General features: G+C 37.5%; 1 protein-coding gene across 4 annotated transcripts in view; it reads right to left on the bottom strand.

Annotated features, from left to right (window-relative positions):
* Positions 1-8927, bottom strand: part of EED (embryonic ectoderm development) — a 33645-nt gene extending 24718 nt beyond the window's left edge. For 2 of the 4 annotated variants that reach the window (XM_027083604.1, XM_027083606.1), the window contains exons 1-3: positions 7965-8927; positions 2574-2726; positions 524-616 (exon numbers count right to left, since the gene is read on the bottom strand). In XM_027083604.1, the coding sequence (XP_026939405.1) occupies positions 524-616; positions 2574-2726; positions 7965-8078 (360 nt within the window). In that variant the 5' untranslated portion in view covers positions 8079-8927. Of the gene's footprint in view, positions 1-523; positions 617-2573; positions 2727-6976; positions 7806-7964 lie in introns of those variants that run through there. The other 2 variants (XM_027083607.1, XM_027083605.1) reach the window with 2 other exon arrangements.
* Positions 8928-21535: the final 12608 nt, after the last annotated feature.

Below are 21535 nucleotides of genomic sequence, written 5' to 3'. Positions count from 1 at the left end.
CTCAGTTCAAGATACTCTGGCTTCCTAAAAACATTCAAAACAAATGTTTATTGCATATAATTAAAATATTTTCAGTAACTATTACATAAATCCACTGGATTTACGCCTTCCATTTACAGAGAGCAACTAATTATGTTTATTATTTTTAAGAAATAACAAAAAAAAAAACAAACAAAAAAGAAATAACAGACTTCTTACCCTAAATTGACAAACAACTATCACAGTCACTTCTAACAAGCAAGGTCAATTTTTTCAGCCACTCAAAACAAAATATTTATGAGTACAAAATGTAAATAGAAACCTGTTTCATGAACAATTGGGAGTATATATGAAATTAAGATATATTTTCAGTCATGAATATTACTTTTAATTTTGTCAGTTTCTAGAATGCTTCACTTTTACATAAAGGAACAATATTGTCAAACCACCTATACAAAGTTTACTTCAAAATCATTACACTTCAATGTTATATTAACACCAGACTCTGGTAAGCCAAATGCCAAACAGTCCCCTTAACACTCACTCTGTTGCTTCCTACAGTTGCAAACACTAATGGATCTCCTTCTTTACTGTGCCAGTTAAACTGAACTCCAAACAATGGCTGATTATGATCTTCCTATAAAATAACCAAGAAATAAGAAAAATTAATATATTTTAGAAACCAAAAAATGGTACTAAACTGACCATTCCCATTATAACTTTTTTCCAAAATGCAAATTGCAGTTTTATATATCATACATAAACTGACTTTTGACACTTAAAAGGTATCTGTTAGTCCAGTTTTCACATTTTAAAATACTGGTGCATGATAAAGCTTTATAACAATTAAAGATTTAAATCAAAGGTTAGGTAACAAGTACTCATCAATGAAAATACTTTGATAGTTGCCTTCTATATCCTTAAACCCAACTGCATGCTTCTGAATCAAAATAAAATGGGTAATTGTGGCAAAGGCATTTAATCCCTTACGACATAAGGACACAATTTATTTTTCTGAAATAACAAATAACCTAACAGTTAATATAGTTTCTCCAGTACTCATTAAACTTTATTAGGTTTAATTTCCCTCGTACAGTGAAGCATATCAGACTCCATTCAAATCACTGCTTTCTACAGTTCTATAGAAACAACTTTAAGTAACCTTGAATTTGGGTCCTAAAAGAAAAACAACCCAAGAAGTTTTATAATGAACAAGAATACTTGAACAGTGGGGGCCAGGGGAGGCAGTGGGCTGTAACTTCACAGTTACCAGGAGGCTATAAGGAGATGTACAAAAAACAAGTATTCAGGTTTTTTTAAATTTTTATTTTACATTGGAGTAGAGTTGATTAACAATGTTGTATTAGTTTCAGGTGCACAGCAAAGTGATTCAGCCATACATATACAGCTTTTTCAAATTCTTTTCCCATTTAGGCCACCACAGAATATTGAGCAGAGTTCCCTGTGCTACAAGTATTCAGTTTTGTTCACAAAGTTATTTTTCAGCCTTAATTATACTGGCAATCTCCTGGTGTTTAATAGTAACTTTCATATTCACTTTAAGGCACTGATTTCACTTTTAAAGTATAACAACATTTATTTCTTATCCTTCAAAAAGCCATAGCTTTAGGCTTTGGAAATATTTAATCAAAATATCCAAATGGCAGTTAAAATCACCTTCCAGATATACTACGTAAAAATAGGTTAATATACCTAAATATTAACATGAAACTACAATGGACACTTTGCTTTAGAAGAAGGGAAAAAAAAATAACAACCACTGAGATTAATTTCCCTCCTTTTAAGACAATATAATTTGACACACTGAGCAAGGAATTTTGCTACATAGACAGGAAAATAATTTCCATAAAGCCATAGCTTCTTATGCTTTCTGAAGACTTTAAAGTATATTTAGATATTTTTAAAAGAATCTATCTAACATATGTATAAGATAATATAATGTATATTTTTGCTCAGCACAGGAAAAACACCCCCAAATTTAAAAAACAGGAAATGAATACATGTAAAACATTTAAAGTAAATATCAGTAATCCTTTTTAAAAATAAAAACACTATTGAGGAAGGTAGTAATCTAAATAACTCCAACCTATTTTTTCCAAATATTGAATATTCAAAAAAATTTTTAGTTTCTACCTTTTTCTTTGAAAACAATTACAAATAAAAGAGTTAAATTTTTAAAGACTGCACAAAGACATCTGTTTCAATTTATGCTAACTCAAAGTTAATGAGTCACATTCAGTTTTTTTCAGTAACAGGTACCAGAAAGTGGCTTATGCTTTTAAGTTTTACCAAAATATGAAGAGTAACATTTCTCAAAATCAATAAAAACAGTAAAGAAAAACCAGGTGCAATACTAGGTACTACTCATTTAATGTAAAACAAACAAAAAAAAGCTAAACAAATGTGGAATGGATTATAATAACTATGCAGTCTGCCCTACAAACAAAACTTCAGATTATTATAATTTTATAATATTTTTAACTTGACAGAGTATCTTGAGCATAAAATGTTTACCACTGAGAAATAACTGGAGCCCATCATTCAGCACATAGACTGTGTCTTTCTGTACATACCTTGAGACTATTTACACATTTGAAAGAATATTTGCATTTCTTTGACTTCCATTTTCCCTTCCCCCAACTTTTCCTTCCAGGCGCGTTTGGCGTATTTGTAGGTGTATCAGGGCGTTCAGTGTTTGTACCACTTTCTATACTGACAGCATCATCCTATGAGCAGCAAATCAGAAAAAATTATATGAAACAGCAATACTGTACTTAGGAAATGAGTTCATACTGGGTAGCTACTGACTGGCCTTAAAGAATTAATTAATAAATCCTGCAAGAAATGAAGAAATTTATTCTTGTCTGCAAATAAAAATAAAACACAAACACATTAGGATTTGTGGATATTTGATATTTCAGCAAAAATATAAACAAAAAAGCTAACCATGATGATGCTAATGGTAAGAATAATACTGCCTTTAAATAACAAGGCACTGGTCTGTGCCAGCCACTTTACTACATTGCCTCACTTCATCTTTACTGCTCTTCGTACAAGGTACTGGTAGATACGGAAGTGTTGCTTAGAGAGCCTAAATGGTGTCTTGCTGGTTAGGGCTGCTGGTATTCAAAACCAAAAGCTATGATTCCTAAATCTGACTGACCTACATGTCTTCATAATTTATTTGACTGCTGCTCAGTTTGGAGCATGGGAGTGGGTGGCCGTTTGAGGCTACAGTGTTAGTGCTTCCTATTTTAGATGAAAATCCTGATTATCATTCAAACTCTGCTTATTTATAACACTTAAACCATTTAGAATTTTTTTAGGTTCTACATGTTATGTGCTATATACAAGTGAAATCTGACTCATAGCTCTAAAATACTCATATAATAGAGCTCCAGAAACTCACTGTAAAGTAAAATCCTTCCAAATGTAGAAATGACTGCAGGAAACCTTGAAAATTCACCTAACTTATACCTTGTCTCCAGTCCACAAGCTATATTAATGGTCCTCTACTCTGAGAAGAGGATTTCACTACCTCCTTTGATTACATATTCCAAAGTGTTCCTTGGAATAAAGAGATTTATTTAAACCTATATCACCTTAGGGCAGTAGTTACTAAATTCGTTCCAGAGGAAGCTTTTTTTCATGGAGTGCCTATTAACACCTATGAGAACACATATTAGGAACCATTGTCTTAGAGGTTATTTTTAAATTACTGCTTCCTAAAGTTGGTTTTATGATATTACAGAACATTAAAAATTAACTGGAGTATCAGAAAGTATATTAAAAATTCATATTAATTCCTTAAAAACTATATGGTATTATACAGTAGTTCTTAGGGGTGGTTTTTCAAAACGAATGGTTCCTACCAAAATGGAACGCTTTAAAAAAAAATACACAAATCATTCTAAAATATACTGGTTATCTAGGGTGAAAGAGAATGAAGTGGATAGATGGCACATAGTAATGCTCAATATCTAGGCTGTAATTTAATGTAAATATAATCAGCTTTTATAGATATAGAAATGTAAAACTTTAGAGTTCAGTTCCTAGGTTGAAATCACTGGGGGGTTTTTTGTTGTTGTTGTTTTAATATATATTTACTTATTTATTTAGGCTGCCCGGGGTCTTAGTTGCGGCATGCATGTGGGATCTAGTTCCTTGACCAGAAACTAAACCCGGACCCCCGCAAGGGAAGTGCAGATTCTTACCCACTGGACCACTGGGGAAGTCCTGAAATCACTGTTAATCTCTATTTCTCCCTACCTTTCAGTTGTATTTACACAGTTAAAACCTAGTGTAGAAAACAATTTTGTGTTTCACTGGAAAACTATATAACTACTGCACGCTCCTCCGTGTTATCAGATTCTAACCCCCTTCACTGCCTTTGAACAATCTTACATCTCTTACACCGTGCATAATCCAAAGGTAGAGGTTCAAAATGTCTTCCCTTTCACGCTGAAGAAAAGTTTTTGTCTCCATTTGCAATTTCATCTCTACATTCCTTTAATCCATATACATTTGTACCGTTTGACTTACACTTGCCCAGTTCCCTCATATGAGTAAAATAAAATGTTTCTGAAAATTTATTCTTTTTCTGAAAATTATCTTTCAACACTAGAGAAATGAAATGACAAAATAGACATTTATTCACTAGCTTCTTCCTAGTCTGGAAAATTCTTCTTTCCATTCTAAAAATTCAACTGCTAATCAAGAAGCCCCACAAAACATTGTTAATAATTGGGGCACATTACATGTATGTGTATGCGTGTGTGTGTATGTGTATAAACTTTTAACCACTTAATTTACCCATCTCCTCAAATAGGCAAATCAAGACCAAATGGAAATCAAACAGTCAAATGGAAATGAAATACAGTCACAATGCTTTCATTTTATCTTTAAATTCAAACCTTTCCTAAGTATCTAATATGTGTACAAACTGACTTCCACCTTGGCCCCTCCTCAAAATACAGAATGGTACTATGCAACATATATGGCACTACCATCTGCATTTGCTCAACAAGGAAACAGGGATAGTAATTTGGCCCTTAATCTTGCCACAGGCTGCTTAAGCAAAAGACACGTCTCCAGATTCAGCCTTCTGATCTCAGTACCAGACAACTATTAGTATTCTTCCATAAGCTAACTACTCTACAGTCATATTAAAAAGTTAATAGAATGGCAGATACATATAAAACAAACTTAAAATAGGTCGGATGTTAACTAGATTTATTGTGCTGATCATTTTGCAATGTATACAAATATCGAATCATTATATTGTGCATCTGAAATAATATAATGTTATTAATCAATTATACCTCAATTGAAAAAAATTTTAATGTCCTTTCAATTCTTTGATTCACCTTAACCGTAGCAAGCGCTCAGACTACCTTCACTCCAACTCAAAAACACCACATTCTTTCCTCCACTTGCTTTTGGCCTTCCTGTCGTTATTTGGCTCCCTCAAGAGTAAAACCACCTGCCCTTGTTAGCTTTTTCTGAACTCATTTTTATACAGAGTTCTCTACTCGCTTCCCTTAACCTATGTCCTAGATCTGGGTCCCTGGATGAAATTCAAAGGACCTGTGAACTTAAGCGGCAAAATAAACAAATACATAAATAAATTTAAAGTTGCATTTTAATTTTCACTATCTTTAAGTGAAATCTATTACTTCCTTCTATTATAATGCAGGCAGCATACATGCTAATGTTACTGTAGCTGTGACTTTCTCACCAATGAAATCAGGTATTTTTATATCACATTATAGTTGTTGCAGATCTCAAAAATTGTCTATGCCCATCATAACTATCAGAGTCACTGCAGACCTAGTTACTTAATGTGCTAATAAAGAAGCACTTGATATTAAAGCACTTTATTAAAACAAATCTTAAATTTGTTTTTTAAAATTCTGTAACTTTTTTTATAATTTTATCACTGATTTTGTTTGTAATCTTATATATTGTATTTTATACATTTGAAACTATTATTCTGAGAAGGTTTCACAGGATTTATTAAGGTGTCCAAAGCACAATAAAGGTTAAAAGTCCCAGCCAAATGGAGGAACCAAAACAACGGCTTAGTCCAATCATCTAGTTCTGAATAGCTTTAGTATGCATCAAGGAGTACATTCCTCTTAAGGGTCTGTAAAAGGAAAATAACCTTTCAATTTATTTGGTTCCCTGAAATTTTCCTCAGTCTAATAGGTTATTGATATTTTCATTACATTTCAGCCTGATTAATATGTGGAAGGGCCAGAAACATAAGTCTAGACAACGTGATTACAAAAGAAGTAATAGTAATTAACACTTGTATGGTACTTATTAAGGGGCAGGCACTCTTTTCAGCACTTTACCTATATTATCTCATTTAATCCTCACAAACATCCCATGAGGTAAATACCGTTATTATCCCCATTTTTAAGATAAGAATCTAAGGCAACTAGGTCAAGCACCTTGCTCAAGATCAAGCAACCGGTAAGCAGTAGAGTGGGGATTTTAACCTAAGAGATCCAGTTTGTGCTCCTAGTCACTAACCTAATCTGCCTAGAGAAATTTAAGAAGGGGTGGAAATAAAACAGACACCAAGGGCTGGAATGAAGAGGGTCAAAAATGTTAGATCCCAATATATAATAAGATTGGGAAGCACAAACAGGAAAAAAACAGATTTAAAGTAACATTCAACAGCTAAGCCTTCCAGAAATTTCAAGTCCAAATCCCACAAACAGACAATCTGCCAAATATCTTTCTTCTATCTGCAAAAAGAATTCTTTCCCATCTGTTCAGTGAAAATTCTGGTCTTGACACCATGCCATATATATGCTTCAGTCGGTGATGCAGTGATGTAGAACTTAGGAACTGGGTTTGTAAGGTACAACATCTATTCTTAAAACTAGCTAAACTGAGAAAAAGAACAACTTACACCACCTTCCTATAACACTTTAAAGGTTTAAAAAAGATAATCAGATGTTGTTACCTCGGAGGGTTCACATTTCAGAGTAGTAATTCGTTGAGTGAACTGTGAAGACATTTTGCTGACCTTATTGGATATAAACTTAAAACATGAAACTGAAAATTAATGTCAGTTCGGTCATTACTGGCGTCTCACCTAAAAACACTGGGATCAACTGTTGGGACGAACTAGAGCATTACCAAGATCCATTTAAGAGTTAAAAAAAAAAAAAATCTGATTCCAAAACACCTTACACATGCGAAGCCACGAGCCCACACCTAAAGACATCTACCCTGACCACAGCGGCCTAAAATCTTCCAGGTCATCCCCTTTATCTTAGTGAAAACTTACAAAAGAGTAACTGTCCCTTCTCATTCCTTCCTCAAGGGTCGTTTCCCCCTCCAAGTCAGTAGACGACCCTCTCAATTTTCCTCCTCCTGAAGAGAAGCCGACTGTCAGGCACGCCCCTTCTCCACGCACAAGACAGGAACGGACACAAAAGCCCCTTTAAAAGAGTCACCGAAATCTCTTACGTCTAAGAGCTAATCTTCCCATCCTGGACAGTCGGTAAGGGTCTACGAGTGACACGGACCCTAAATTCCTTTTTAAAAGTCCATTAACACATGCTGGCCCCTCCTTCCAACTGTCTTAGAAAAACCTCTAACTTGCCTTTTAAACTACTGGAATCTCAGATCCGCACTCTCCCAAAATCTGCCTAAAGGCCCAGACACTCCGCATGCACGCAAAAAGATCTCAGAGCCCTCTGACCTCCACCACCACGCTCTCTCTAAAACCACTCTCCTTCGTCAAGTTTCCGCTCGCTCTCGGCCGCAGTTCAAAATCCCCGTAGAGACAAGTTCGATGTTCTCCTCCACGCCCGCGTTTTCCTGAGTAGAGGGTGACACCTCTCCCTCCCCCCACAGCCGCCTGCCCGCCCCCGCGCCTACAGTTTAAAAAGAATTTGAAACTTTCACTCCAAAGTCCCGTCCGGACTGCTCAGCGCTGCACTCACATTCTCGTCTCCAGAGAGGTCCGGGTTGCTGTTCTCGTCGCTGCTCAGCTTCTGCTTCTTGGCCGCAGGCATGTCTGTTCCCGCCGGCGCTGTAGACACTTCCCTCTCGGACATATTCCTCCGCCTCCCTCCAGGTTCCTGCCGCCTAGGGCGGGGCCTCCGCCACACCGCCGTCAAGCAAGCCCGTCCGGAGCTTGCCGCAAAGTTGCCACTGCCGCCGCCACCTCCACCACTCCCCCCACTGTCGCAAACCGCGCCCAGCCGCCGAGGCGGGCGTGCGTGCGACCCCGCCACACTGCTGAAAAAGGGGCGCGCGCGCGCGCCCTCCCGCGCGGCTTCCTGGATCCTTCCCTTTCCCCACTCCCGTCTTGCCCTTTTCCCGCCGCCCTCCCGGCAGTTTGCACGGAGAGGTGTGATCCTTGGCTTTCGAGGGCAATATTTCGTACGTCCCCCTTCCCCACGACCGCCTCGAAAAAGGAGAGGCGGAACTCAGAGGGATGCCCCCTCACCCCCTTCCTCCTTCCAAAGACGTTTCAGCCGCTATTGGCCCAATCCTTCGATCCCCGACCCGCTGCAAGGACTCGAAAGTCTGTGGAATGGACTAGCCTATCAATGTCACAGGAGACGGGGGACGAGACGAGAAGTCACCTCTTGATTTAGCGGTGTATGTCAAGGGTCCTTAATCTTGAACTCGGAGAATAACGCTCTCATATTATTCACGGAACTGATCACAATCTAATTTTCGGTTGCGAAGAGAAATTTTTAAATTGTAGACTGCTTCTCACTTTCCTCCCCTACCTAGCAAATGGGAGTTACCCGCTAATGGGTGCGCATGCGCTGGGGCGTATTCTCGCGCTTGGTTGTCCGGACCCGCCTCCTCCAAGCCCCTCCTCTTTGAAATCTTGTTTGTGAACCAGGTAGTCTTCCACCGGGTTTCCGTAGTCCGGGATGGATTTCTAAACGCTACAAAATCATAATCCCTGAATGCCTCCTAGTTTCTTGATGAATATTTATTCTAGTGAATGTTTATTGCGATGAATGTTTATCCTCGTCCAATTGGTACCAATATTGGGTAGGGTTTAGGTAGGAATATACTAAAATTATAATTCTAGACTCCAATGGGTTACATTCCAGAGTGCTTCTTTTACCTGTTAAAGGATTATCAAGGCCCTGAACGACAAGGCCTAAGAGTCAATGGTCATCTCCAAGCATGTATACGACTGTGAGACAAATGACGGACAATATTTTTTGGCACACCAGATACAATAAAATTCTAGGGGAAGGCAACAAACTGTTATGCTTCACCAAAATGTTTGCTGTGTTACCGTATCTGGGCGGTTGACAGGTGCCAAATACACGGGTGAGCCTCGTGGATTTGTTAGATGGGTGATTAAGACACATAACCAAATGAATAGCCCAGAAAAGGAGAACTATGACAAGAAATAAAATCCAGTTCCCCCTCCCTCCCCCTTTTTTGGAACTTAGCTGTGACAACATATTTCTGGACCTCATCTGTAAAAATGAAGCTATGGGAAGGCACCTAATACTTCTTGATCACTTACTTGATATTTTTTTTTTGTCTTTTAGACCTCATTACATCACCCATTGGATAAACAGTATAGAGTGACCCACGATAAAATTCTAGTGTATTAGAACTACTTCTGCATGATGCCTTAACACAGAGAATACCATTATCTCTGTTTCATTAACTGCAGATTGCAAGTCACTCTTGGGGATAAGGAGAGAAGTCAGTTGAGAATGAGTAAGGGAAGGTAAAGCAAACGCAGGGCAGAATAAGAAGTTTTTGCAATGAAGACTCAGGAAAAATAGCGAAGCTGAAAAATTAAAGTTCATATCTTAATAATAGTAATTGCCCTTGTTTGTTGAACTCCTAGTGTGCCAGGCGCTGCTAAGCACTCCTCAGTTGGTGAGAGAGAGATGAGACTGGTATGGAATCACCACTGAGAAAGTAAGATGTGCTTTGGTACGACATTTTCACGGACAGAGACAAACATACCCCACTTATCTGTTGATAAGGATGTTTGTGAATATAGTTCTACAAATAAAGGATAATTAACTAAAGCGTTTCCAATCCAAATTACTCTGTGTATCTGGGATCAGTGGGAGTCACCTTCTACTAATAAAATCAGAAAAGTGCTGAACATTTGGATAAAGGACATATGGAAGGAAAGTGCCTTTCAGCATGCATGTTATCCATAACAAAGCAAAAATATTTCAAAAAATATTTTAGTTTTATTAAAACTAGGAGAGATATTTTAAAAATTTGTCTGATGGGTCAGGGATAATAAATGGAAATTAGTTAATGTTCATTATTGCTAATGTTAAAAAATTATTCTGACACTTGTTAAAACAGTAAGGAACCTTAGGACTATTGTAATAAGTGTCAAGACTATCACAGTAGGAGAGAGAGATAGGGCTCAACTCTGAATACAGCAAGGATAGGTGGGGATTTATAATCAAAGAGAAGAGTGGCGGGGCGGGAGGTGAAAGAGTTCAGGACATGCCACCTGCAGTATGCTGCTTTGGAATATTGATTTATTTTATTTTATTTTTTTATACAACAGGTTCTTATTAGTTATCAATTTTATACATATTACTGTATATATGTCAATCCCAATCTCCCAATCCATTACACCACCACCCCTCCACTTTCCCCCCTTGGAGTCCATACGTTTGTTCTCTATATCTGTGTCTCTATTTCTGCCCGGCAAACCAGTTCATCTGAACAATTTTTCTACGTTCCACATATATGCGTTAATATACGATATCTGTTTTTCTCTTTCTGACTTTCTCTCTGTATAAGTCTCTAGATACATGCACGTCTCTACAAATGACCCAATTTCTTTCCTCTTTATGGCTGAGTAATATTCCGTTGTATGTATGTACCACATCTTCTTTATCCATTCATCTGTCAATGGGCATTTAGGTTGATTCCATGTCCTGGCTATTGTAAATAGTGCTGCAATGAACATTGGGGTGCATGTCTCTTTTTGAATTATGCTTTTCTCTGGGTATATGCCCAGTAGTGGGATTGCTGGGTCATATGGTAGTTCTAGTTTTAATTTTTAAAGGAACCTCCATACTGTTCTCCATAGTGGCTGTATCAATTTACATTCCCACCAACAGTGCAAGAGGATTCCCTCTTCTCCACATCCTCTCCAGCATTTATTATTTGTAGATTTTCTGATGATGCCCATTCAAACTGGTGTGAGGTGATACCTCATTGTAGTTTTGCTTTGCATTTCTCTAATAATTAGTGATGTTGAGCATCCTTTCATGTGTTTGTTGGCAATCTGTGTATCTTCTTTGGAGAAGTGTCTATTCAGGTCTTCTGCCCATTTTTTGATTGGGTTGTTTGTTTGTTTTTAATATTGAGCTGCATGAGCTGTTTATATATTTTGGATATTAATCATTTGTCAGTTGTTTGTTTGCAAATATTTTCTCCCATTTTGAGGGTTGTCTTTTCATATTGTTTGTAGTTTCCTATGATTTTGCAAAAGCTTTGCAAAAGGTTTTAAGTTTCATTAGGTCCTATTTGTTTATTTTTGTTTTTATTTCCATTACTCTAGGAGATGGATCAAAAAAGCTATTGCTGTGATTTATATCAAAGAGTGTTCTTCCTATGTTTTCCTCTAAGAGTTTTATAGTGTACAGTCTTACATTTAGGTCTCTAATCCATTTTGAGTTTATTTTTGTGTATGGTATTAATTTCATACTAATTTCATTCTTTTACATGTGGCTGTCCATTTTTCCCAGAACCACTTATTGAAGAGGCTGTCTTTTCTCCATTGTATATCCTTGCCTCCTTTGTCATAGATTAGTTGACCATAGGTGCATGGGTTTATCTCAGGGCTTTCTATCCTGTTCCATTGATCTATGCTTCTGTTTTTGTGCCAGTACCATATTGTCTTGATTACTGTAGCTTTGTAGTATAGTCTGAAGTCAGGGAGTCTGATTACTCCAGCTCCATATTTTCCCTCAAGACTGCTTTGGCTATTCAGGGTCTTTTGTGTCTCCATACCAATTTTAAGATTTTTTGTTCTAGTTCTGTAAAAAAATGCCATTGGTAATTTGATAGGGATTGCATTGAATCTGTAGATTGCTTTGGGTAGTATAGTCATTTTCACAATATTGATTCTTCCAATCCAAGAACATGGTGTATCTCTCCATCTGTTTGTATCACCTTTAATTTCTTTCATCAGTGTCTTATAATTTTCTACATACAGGTCTTTTTTCTCCCTAGGTAGGTTTATTCCTAGGTATTTTATTCTTTTTGTTGCAATGGTAAATGGGAGTGTTTCTTTAATTTCTCTTTCAGGTTTTTCATCATTAGTGTATAGGAATACAAGAGATTTCTGTGCATTAATTTTGTATCCTGCAACTTTACCAAATTCATTGACTAGCTCTAGTAGTTTTCTGGTGACATCTTTAGGATTCTCTATGTATAGTATCATGTCATATGCAGACAGTGACAGTTTTACTTCTTCTTTTCTGATTTGTATTTCTTTTTCTTCTCTGATTGCTGTGGCTAAAACTTCCAAAAACTATGTTGAATAATAGTGGTGAGAGTGGACATCCTTGTCTTGTTCCTGATCTTAGAGGAAATGGTTTCAGTTTTTCACCATTGAGAATGATGTTTGCTGTGGGTTTGTCACATATGGCCTTTATTATGTTGAGGTAGGTTCCCTCTATACCCACTTTCTGGAGAGTTTTTATCATAAATTGGTGTTGAATTGTGTCAAAAGCTTTTTCTGCATCTATTGAGATGATCATATGGTTTTTATTCTTCAGTTTGTTAATATGGTGTATCACATTGATTAATTTGTGTATATTGAAGAATTCTTGCATCCCTGGGATAAATCTCACTTGATCATGGTGTATGATCCTTTTAATGTGCTGTTGGATTCTGTTTGCTAGTATTTTGTTGAGGATTTCTGCATCTATGTTCATCAGTGATATTGGTTTGTAATTTTCTTTTTTTGTAGTATCTTTGTCTGCTTTTGGTATCAGGGTGATGGTGGCCTCATAGAATGAGTTTGGGAGTGTTCCTTCCTCTTCAATTTTTTGGAAGAGTTTGAGAAGGATGGGTGTTAGTTCCTCTCTAAATGTTTGATATAATTTGCCTGTGAAGCCATCTGGTCCTGGGCTTTTGTTTGTTGGAAGATTTTTAATCACAGCTTCAATTTCATTACTTGTGATCGGTCTGTTCATATTTTCTATTTCTTCCTGGTTCAGCCTTGGAAGGTTATACCTTTCTATGAATTTGTCCATTTCTTCCAGGTTGTCCATTTTATTGGCATAGAGTTGCTTGTAGTAGTCTCTTAGTATGTTTTGTATTTGTGTGGTGTCTGTTGTAACTCCTCCTTTTTCATTTGTAATTTTATTGAGTTGAGTCCTCTCCCTCTTTTTCTTGGTGAGTCTGGCTAATGGGATATCAATTTTGTTTATCTTCTCAAAGAACCAGCTTTTAGTTTTATTGATCTTTGCTATTGTTTTCTTTGTTTCTATTTCATTTATTTCTGCTCTGATCTTTATGGTTTCTTTCCTTCTACTAACTTTGGGTTTTGTTTGTTCCCCTTTCTGTAGTTCCTTTAGGTGTAAGGTTAGATTGTTTATTTGAGATTTTTCTTGTTTCTTGAGGTAGGCTTGTATAGCTATAGACTTGCCTCTTAGAACTGCTTTTGCTGCATCCCATAGGTTTCGGATCATCGTGTTTTCATTGTAATTTGACTCTAGCTATTTTTTTATTTCCTCTTTGATATCTTCAATGATCTCTTGGTTATTTAGTAACATATTGTTTAGCCTCCAAGTGTTTGTGTTTTTTACATTTTTTTCCCTGTAATTGATTTCTAATCTCTTAGCATTGTGGTCAGAAAAAATGCTTGATATGATTTCAATTTTCTTAAATTTACTAAGGCTTGACTTGCGACCCAAGATGTGATCTATCCTGGAGAATGTTCCATGCACACTTGAGAAGAAAGCGTAATCTGCTGTTTTTGGATGGAATGTCCTGTAAATATCAATCAAATCTATCTGGTCTATTGTGTCATTTAAAGCTTGCGTTTCCTTATTAATTTTCTGTTGGATGATCTGTCCATGGGTGTAAGTGAGGTGTTAAAGTTCCCCACTATTATTGTGTTACTATATATTTCCATTTTTATAGCCTTTAGCAGTTGCCTTATGTATTGAGGTGCTGCTATTTTGGGTGCATATATATTTATAATTGTTATATCTTCTTCTTGGATTGACCCCTTGATCATTATGTAGTGTCCTTCCTTGTCTTTTGTAACAGTCTTTATTTTAAAGTCTATTTTATCTGATATGAGTATTGCTACTCCAGCTTTCTTTTGATTTCCATTTGCATGGAATAACTTTTTCTATCTCCTCACTTTCAGTCTGTATGTGTCACTAGGTCTGAAGTGGGTCTCTTGTAGACAGCATATATATGGGTCTTATTTTTGTATCCATTCAGCAAGCCTGTGTCTTTTGGTTGGAGCATTTAATACATTCATGTTTAAGGTAACTATCAATATGTATGTTCCTATTATCATTTTCTTAATTGTTATGGGTTTGTTTTGTAGGTCCTTTTCTTTTCTTGTGTTTCCTACTTAGAGAGGTTCCTTTATCATTTGTTGTGGAGCTGGTTTGGTGGTGCTGAATTCTCTTAGCTTTTGCTTGTCTGTAAAGATTTTGATTTCTCCTTCGAATCTGAATGAGATCCTTGCTGGTAGAGTAATCTTGGTTGTACGTTCTTCCCTTTCATCACTTTAAGTATATCATGCCACTCCCTTCTGGCTTGTACAGTTTCTCTGAGAAATCAGCTGTTGACCTTATGGGAGTTCCCTTTTACATTATTTGTCATTTTTCCCTTGTTGCTTTCAATACTTTTTTTTGCCTTTAATTTTTGTCAATTTGATTACTATGTGTCTTGGCATGTTTCTCCTTGAGTTTATCCTGCCTGGGACTATCTGTGCTTCTTGGACTTGGGTGGCTATTTCCTTTCCCATGTTAGGGAAGTTTTCAACTATTATCTCTTCAAATATTTTCTTGGGTCCTTCCTCTCTCTCTTCTCCTTCTGGGACCCCGTATAATGTGAATGTTTTTGCATTTAATGTTGTTCCAGAGGTCTCTGAAACTGTCTTCATTTTTTTTCATTCTTTTTTCTTTATTCTGTTCTGTGCAGTGAATTCCACCATTCTGTCTTCCAGGTCACTTATCCGTTCTTCTGCCTCAGTTATTCTCCTATTGATTCCTTCCAGTGTATTTTTCATTTCAGTTATTGTATTGTTCATCTCTGTTTGTTCTTTAATTCTTCTAGGTGTTTGTTCTTTAATTCTTCTAGATCTTTGTTGAACATTTCTTGCATCTTGTCAATGTTTGCCTCCATTCTTTTTCCGAGGTCCTGGATCATCTTCACTATCATTATTCAGAATTCTTTTTCTGGAAGGCTGCCTATCTCCACTTCATTTAGTTGTTTTTCTGGGGTTTTACCTTGTTCCTTCATCTGGTACATAGCCCTCTGCCTTTTCATCTTGTCTATCTTTCTGTCAATGTGGTTTTTGTTCCACAGGCTGCAGAATTGTAGTCTGGCATACTAATTATTTTGAGCTGAAGGCACCTGAAACACAGACTTCTCTGAGCTCCACTTATCTGCCTAAAGATAGATCCTCCAGAAGGAACTCGACTCTCATATATCCCTTCTCCAGCAGTTTCATCAACCAGGGAAGATTGACTCTTATCATGGAAGAGGAGACTAGAAGTCAGAACTCAACACCACATCCAGAGAAAATTTGTCACAAATGACCATTGTCTCCCTTCTATTCTATGGGCCCATTCATCTTTCCAAAACATTACTCTCCTCTAAGCGGCATACATCCTCTTTCCCCTTTCCCTACTGAGATGATGTAAACTCTCAAATATCACTCCTTTTTTTGATATTCACTTTTTTCCCCTGGCAGTGCTCCTGTGCATACAATATTAAAAATAAATAAATTTGTAAACATTTTCTCCTGTTAACTAGCTTGTTTTTGGTTTATTTCTCCTGTTAACTAGCTTGTTTTTGGTTTATTTCATAGATACAGCTTTCAAACATAGGACGGTAGAGGGAAAGTCTTTCCACCCCTACAGTGGGGTTGATGGATGGAAATTTATTAGAGGAGACCTCAAGCGTAGGGGGATTCTTCCTAAACTGACTTGCCAGGGTTATCAGGTATCAGAGGTGGAGGATTCTTTCTAAACTGACTTAGCAGAATTCTTGCTACAACTGAACTAGGCAGGTCAAAGGATAAGGTCTAGTTGAGAACAGGGCTCATAGGAGCCTGACTAAAGTTTGGTTAAGGAGTCTTTAGTCAGGATCCGCTGAGCCCTCTTTTTTTTTTTAATTTTTATTGGAGTATAGTTGATTTACAATGTTGCATTAGTTTTATGTATACAGCAAAGTGAATCAGTTATACATATACATATATCCACTCTTTTTTAGATAGTTTTCCCATATAGGTCATTACAGAGTATTGAGTAGAGTGCCCTGTGCTATACGGTCGGTCTTTATTAGTTATCTATTTTATATAGAGTCGTGTTATATGTCAATCCCAATCTCCCAATTTATCCCTCCCCCCAGCCCTCTTCTAATTTAACATATATAAAACATCACAGGTATGCTATTTAGAGTGATATTTTTATGGTATTAGTTTAATAAATGCAAAAGATTAGTTACCTATAAAAAGTCATAAGTTTTTTGTTTTTTTTTGTATTTTTGCGGTACGTGGGCCTCTCACTGTTGTGGCCTCTCCCGTTGCGGAGCACAGGCTCCATACGCCCAGGCTCAGCAGCCATGGCTCACGGGCCCAGCCGCTCCGTGGCACGTGGGATCTTCCCGGACTGGGGCACGAACCCGTGTCCCCTGCATCGGCAGGCGGACTCTCAACCGCTGCGCCACCAGGGAAGCCCAAAAGTCATGTTTTTCAACACTGAATTCCCTTACTGTGAAAGATTTCAGAAACCATCGCAGTTGGAGAGGTCTTACCACCTCCATTTTACAAATGTGGAAACCATTGCTTAGTGTAATTAAACGATTTGCCCAAAGGCACACAGCTTTTCAAAGTGGCAGAGCTAGGGATCATATTCAAGTCTGGTTGATTGGAAAGTACTTTTGCCTCAAGATGAAGGACACAGGCCACTCTAGATTTATGGATTTCTATTCAGAGCTTGATATTTAGAGTACCCAATCTTTTATACACCACTGAAGAACATCAAAAAGCTGTCTCACTTGAGACAGAAAGAGGACATAACTGGAGAAATGGGAAATCCAAACAAAGTCTGGAGTTTAGTTAATAGTTATGTGTTTCAATTTCTTAATTTTGGCAAATGTACCATGGTGATGTAAGATGTTAATGAGAGAAACTTTGCAACAGTTCTGTAAAATTATCCCCTACGAAAAACCTTATTTAAAAAAAAAGTCTATCTTAGATTGTTGAGAACGCAAGTCAGAAATATCCCTTAGGGCTTCCCTCACGGTGCAGTGGTTAAGAATCCGCCTGCCAATGCAGGGGACACAGGTTCAAGCCCTGGTCCGGGAAGATCCCACATGCCGCGGAGCAACTAAGCCCGTGTGCCACAACTACTAAGCCTGCGCTCTACGGCCCGTGAGCCACAACTACTGAACCCGCATGCCACAACTACTGAAGCCTGCATGCCTAGAGCCCGTGCTCTGCAGCAAGAGAAGCCACCGCAATGAGAAGCCCACACACCACAACAAAGAGTAGCCCCCGCTCGCCACAAATAGAGAAAGCCCACACGCAGCAACAAAGATCCAGTGCAGCCAAAAATAAATAAATTTATTTTTTTTAAAAAAAGAAATACCCCTTAGCCCTTAAACAAGTAGTTGATCTATCTTGGGAAACTCTCAAAGATCATGTATTTTTAAAGAAAAAGAAAATTCACAGCCTCACTTTGTATTGTCTTCTAGTATCTTGTAAACTTCATATCAGGAAATGAGTTTCAAAAGCTAAATTAAATCCTTATCATTTCAATTGAAGTCTATTTCTCATTCATTCAACGATTTTTGTCTCTTCTGCTTCATAAATAGCAGCTGTTCATCATCACCCAGGCAGTGTGTAATCATATGCTTGCAGATCCACTTTTCTGTGAATAGAACATCTATGGCTTCTTTGAACATTTTTAAATCTATCAGGAGGAATTTACTGAATGCCATTTATGTGCAAAGCAGTAAGGTAATTGTAAGGGGTGGAGTGGGGGAGGAGGGGAAAAAGGGAAAATAAGATACAGACTCTACCTTCAAAAAGCATAACATTCTTCCAGCAGTAAAAAATGTCTCATGCGTTTCATAAATATTTACTGAGTACTCACTCTGTGCCAAGCACTGTTCTAGGTGTTGGAAATACTTGATAAGCAAAACTAGAGCTTACTGTCTAGTGGGGGAAATAAATATTAACCAAATAATCACACAAATAAATGTAAAATTACAACTGTGAAATACTATGAAGAGGAAGTACAAGGCCAGGGCTGCTGCTAGCCTGTGTAGTATCTTTGTGCTATATTTTAAGGGGCACTTCAATAAACAGAAGCAACCTAAAGTAGGCACAGCTTGGCAAGCAGACTATGCCTTTGATGAATTAGAAAAAGGCAGCCCTTTTCCAGGCAACACAGCCCTGCTCCATGTGTAAGTCTTTGTAAGTAGAGTACAAATTGGATTTTAGCCACTATTACCTCAGCTGGGAACCATTGTTAAGATGCACAACCTGAACAAGTGTACACAGCAACCCTACAAAAGTTTCCATGGACATACAACAAAGTGAGATTTGGTAGGGTTTCCCTGAGGAACAGACAAAAAAATGAGAACCAAAGAAGAATGGGAGTTAACCAGGTAAAAAGGAAGAATGAGAAACATTCAAGGGAGTAGTAACAACCTGTGCAAAGGCCCTGGAGCAGGATAGAAATACATGCCATTGGGAAAGTGAAAGGTCAATGTTGATGAAAGACTGAAAAAGTGACAGAAGCAGTGGTGACAGATAAGGCTAGAAAATGTAGGTAGGGGGTCAGATCATGCAGGACCTTGCAGATCATCTTAAGATTGCAATGTAAAAATAGATCTCCTGCTGATAAGACTTATACAGAAAGAATTCAAAGGGCATTACTTTAATTTTTTGTTGGCATTGCATTTAAATACAGCAAAATGCACAGGTCTTCAGTAAACAGTTTGATGAGTTTTGACATAGGCATAAACCCATGCCATCTGCTTTCCTCATGCCTTTTTCTGTTTGAATCCCTACCCCGACTCCTTACCCCACCCTCCAGGGCAACTAGTATTCCGGTTTCTTTCACCTTATATTGGTTTTGCCTATTCTAGAACTTCATGTGAAAGGAATAATTCTTTTGTCTCTGATGTCTTTTGTTTGGCATAATGTTTTTGAGATTTATAGAATGGTGTTAACTATCTGGTCAGTGGTTCTCAAACTGTAACAGGCATAAAAGCAGCTGGATAGCTTGTTAAGTCACAGTTGGCTGTGCTCCACCCCAGAACCTCTGATATGCTATGTTGAGGTGGGGTCCCTTCGTGTGCACTTCTAACAAACTCAAGGTGATGCCCGAGCAGCTGATTCAAGGACCACCTTTGAGAACCACTGGTCTAGATGATAAACTCAGAACTGTCTTATGAACAGCTTCTAGAAATTTATCTATTCATTCAGTAAACATATTTTTAAGGACCTGCTATGTGCCAGGTACTTTCTAGTTTCTGGGGATTCAAAAACAAAAAAAAAACAAAAACGAGACAAAACATCTTGCCTCTCCTCTAGTAACTTACAGTCTGGTAAGAAGACAGAAGTAAACCAAATGAATATTTCTAACTGAGAAAGTCTCTTCACTCAATGATGGACAAAATGTTTTAAAAGGGAAAATGCTCTTGCTTTCCCAAATCGATAAACCACTAAAAGTAAAAGCAAGGCTGTATAATCGATCCCATCCTAGTCACAGGATTCCTCACTGCCATGCTGAATGCAAAGATGATCAGTAAGATTGACTTTATTGAGTGTTTTCCATGCATCCAGTACTGTGAAAATTGTTTTCCATGCAGTTTGTCTTTTAATTCTCTCAATAACTCTGTGAAGCTAGTACTATATTATCTACACTTTATGGCTGAGGGAACAGTAGCTCAGAGATGTTAAGGGACTAGACAAAGGCCACTCAACAAGTAAGTGGGAGAATCAGAATTCAGACCCACATCTGGTTGACCCAAGTGCTAGTCCTTTTTATCACTAACACTCGCAGCTTTCTAGGAGAAAGCAACCTTCATAAATAACTATAGTGATAAAAATACTAACGAGTCCTATAGTAGAAATACCCAACACTGAATACGGGACTAGGATAGGATGGGCAGGGGAATATGTAATTTTAACTGGGTGGAAATACGAGAAGGCTTCATAAAGAGGTGGGAATTAGCTAGGAAAATACATTTTTATCAGTCTTTCCTAATAGAGTCTGAGAGACAGAGACAACACAGTGGATGCAAATACTGTATTCCAAACACTGGAAAAGCACACTCTATTGTGGATAAAGGAAAGTTTATTGGGATCAATTATAGCCAGAATAAAATCTCCCTCATGATTATGCAGTGACTTTGCTTACCAAGTACTACCTTATGATCGCTAGTTCAACCTTCTGGTTTCCTTGATAACAGGAAGGGAGTGCCCTAAAGAGTGGATATTTGTATTTTAGTCTTGGAGAGGTATATTTCACAACATAATGTTAATACTTGGGTAGATGGTTTATAAATAGGTATCTTGTTAGTTGGGAAGGGGCCGGATTATGAAAAGCCTTCTGCCATTATTCTGTGGGTAATGGGTGGTCAAAGAAGAGTTTTCTCTTTGGCAGATATCAGCAGGTAACACTGGAGGCAGGGAGGGGAACTCCAAGGCCACTGCAACACTGCAGACCTGAACTCAGACAGTGCCAATGAAGGTGCAAAGTAAAGGGTTGTTTCCAGAGGTATTTAAGAAATATAATCAACTGGACTCTGTAATTCATGGACTGTGAGGGATGAAGAGAGAGGGCCATAGAGTGACAGGTTTATAGTTTGGCTGACTTCCCGAGTGGTGGTATCTCTAAATAAGAAAAAAGGGAGGAAAAGCAGGTGGACTTTTTAACTTTTAGTGTTGAGCAGAGAGACATGTAATTTTACTTCTCCCCATATCTAATTATAGTCTTCAAGGGAAAGTGGAAATGACAATGACCTATCATTAATCTAAGGGAAGAGTTAGCTCAAAAAATGGAGATAATTCTAATGTCTTGTGCTTTCAAAAGAGTTTTGTATGAGCATTAAATGAGACAATCTGTGTGGAAGAGCTTGAAATATTTGTTATTGCATGAAAAATTGTTGAATGATAAATTTGTTTTGTTTTATGAAAGAAAAGCTTGCTTGTGCTTTAAAATCACCAGCCTTGATTTCAGGAATAGCAAGATTTTATCTACAATTTTCCCCTTATAAAATAAAAAAGAAGTATGAAGAAAAATATATTTTGATTATAACTATCTTC

Source organism: Aethalodelphis obliquidens, unplaced genomic scaffold, assembly GCF_003676395.1.
Source record: "Aethalodelphis obliquidens isolate GAN/ISIS:26980383/991018 unplaced genomic scaffold, ASM367639v1 scaffold50, whole genome shotgun sequence".
Classification (NCBI taxonomy): Eukaryota; Metazoa; Chordata; class Mammalia; order Artiodactyla; family Delphinidae; genus Aethalodelphis; species Aethalodelphis obliquidens.
This window is presented reverse-complemented; position numbering and strand designations above follow the sequence as displayed.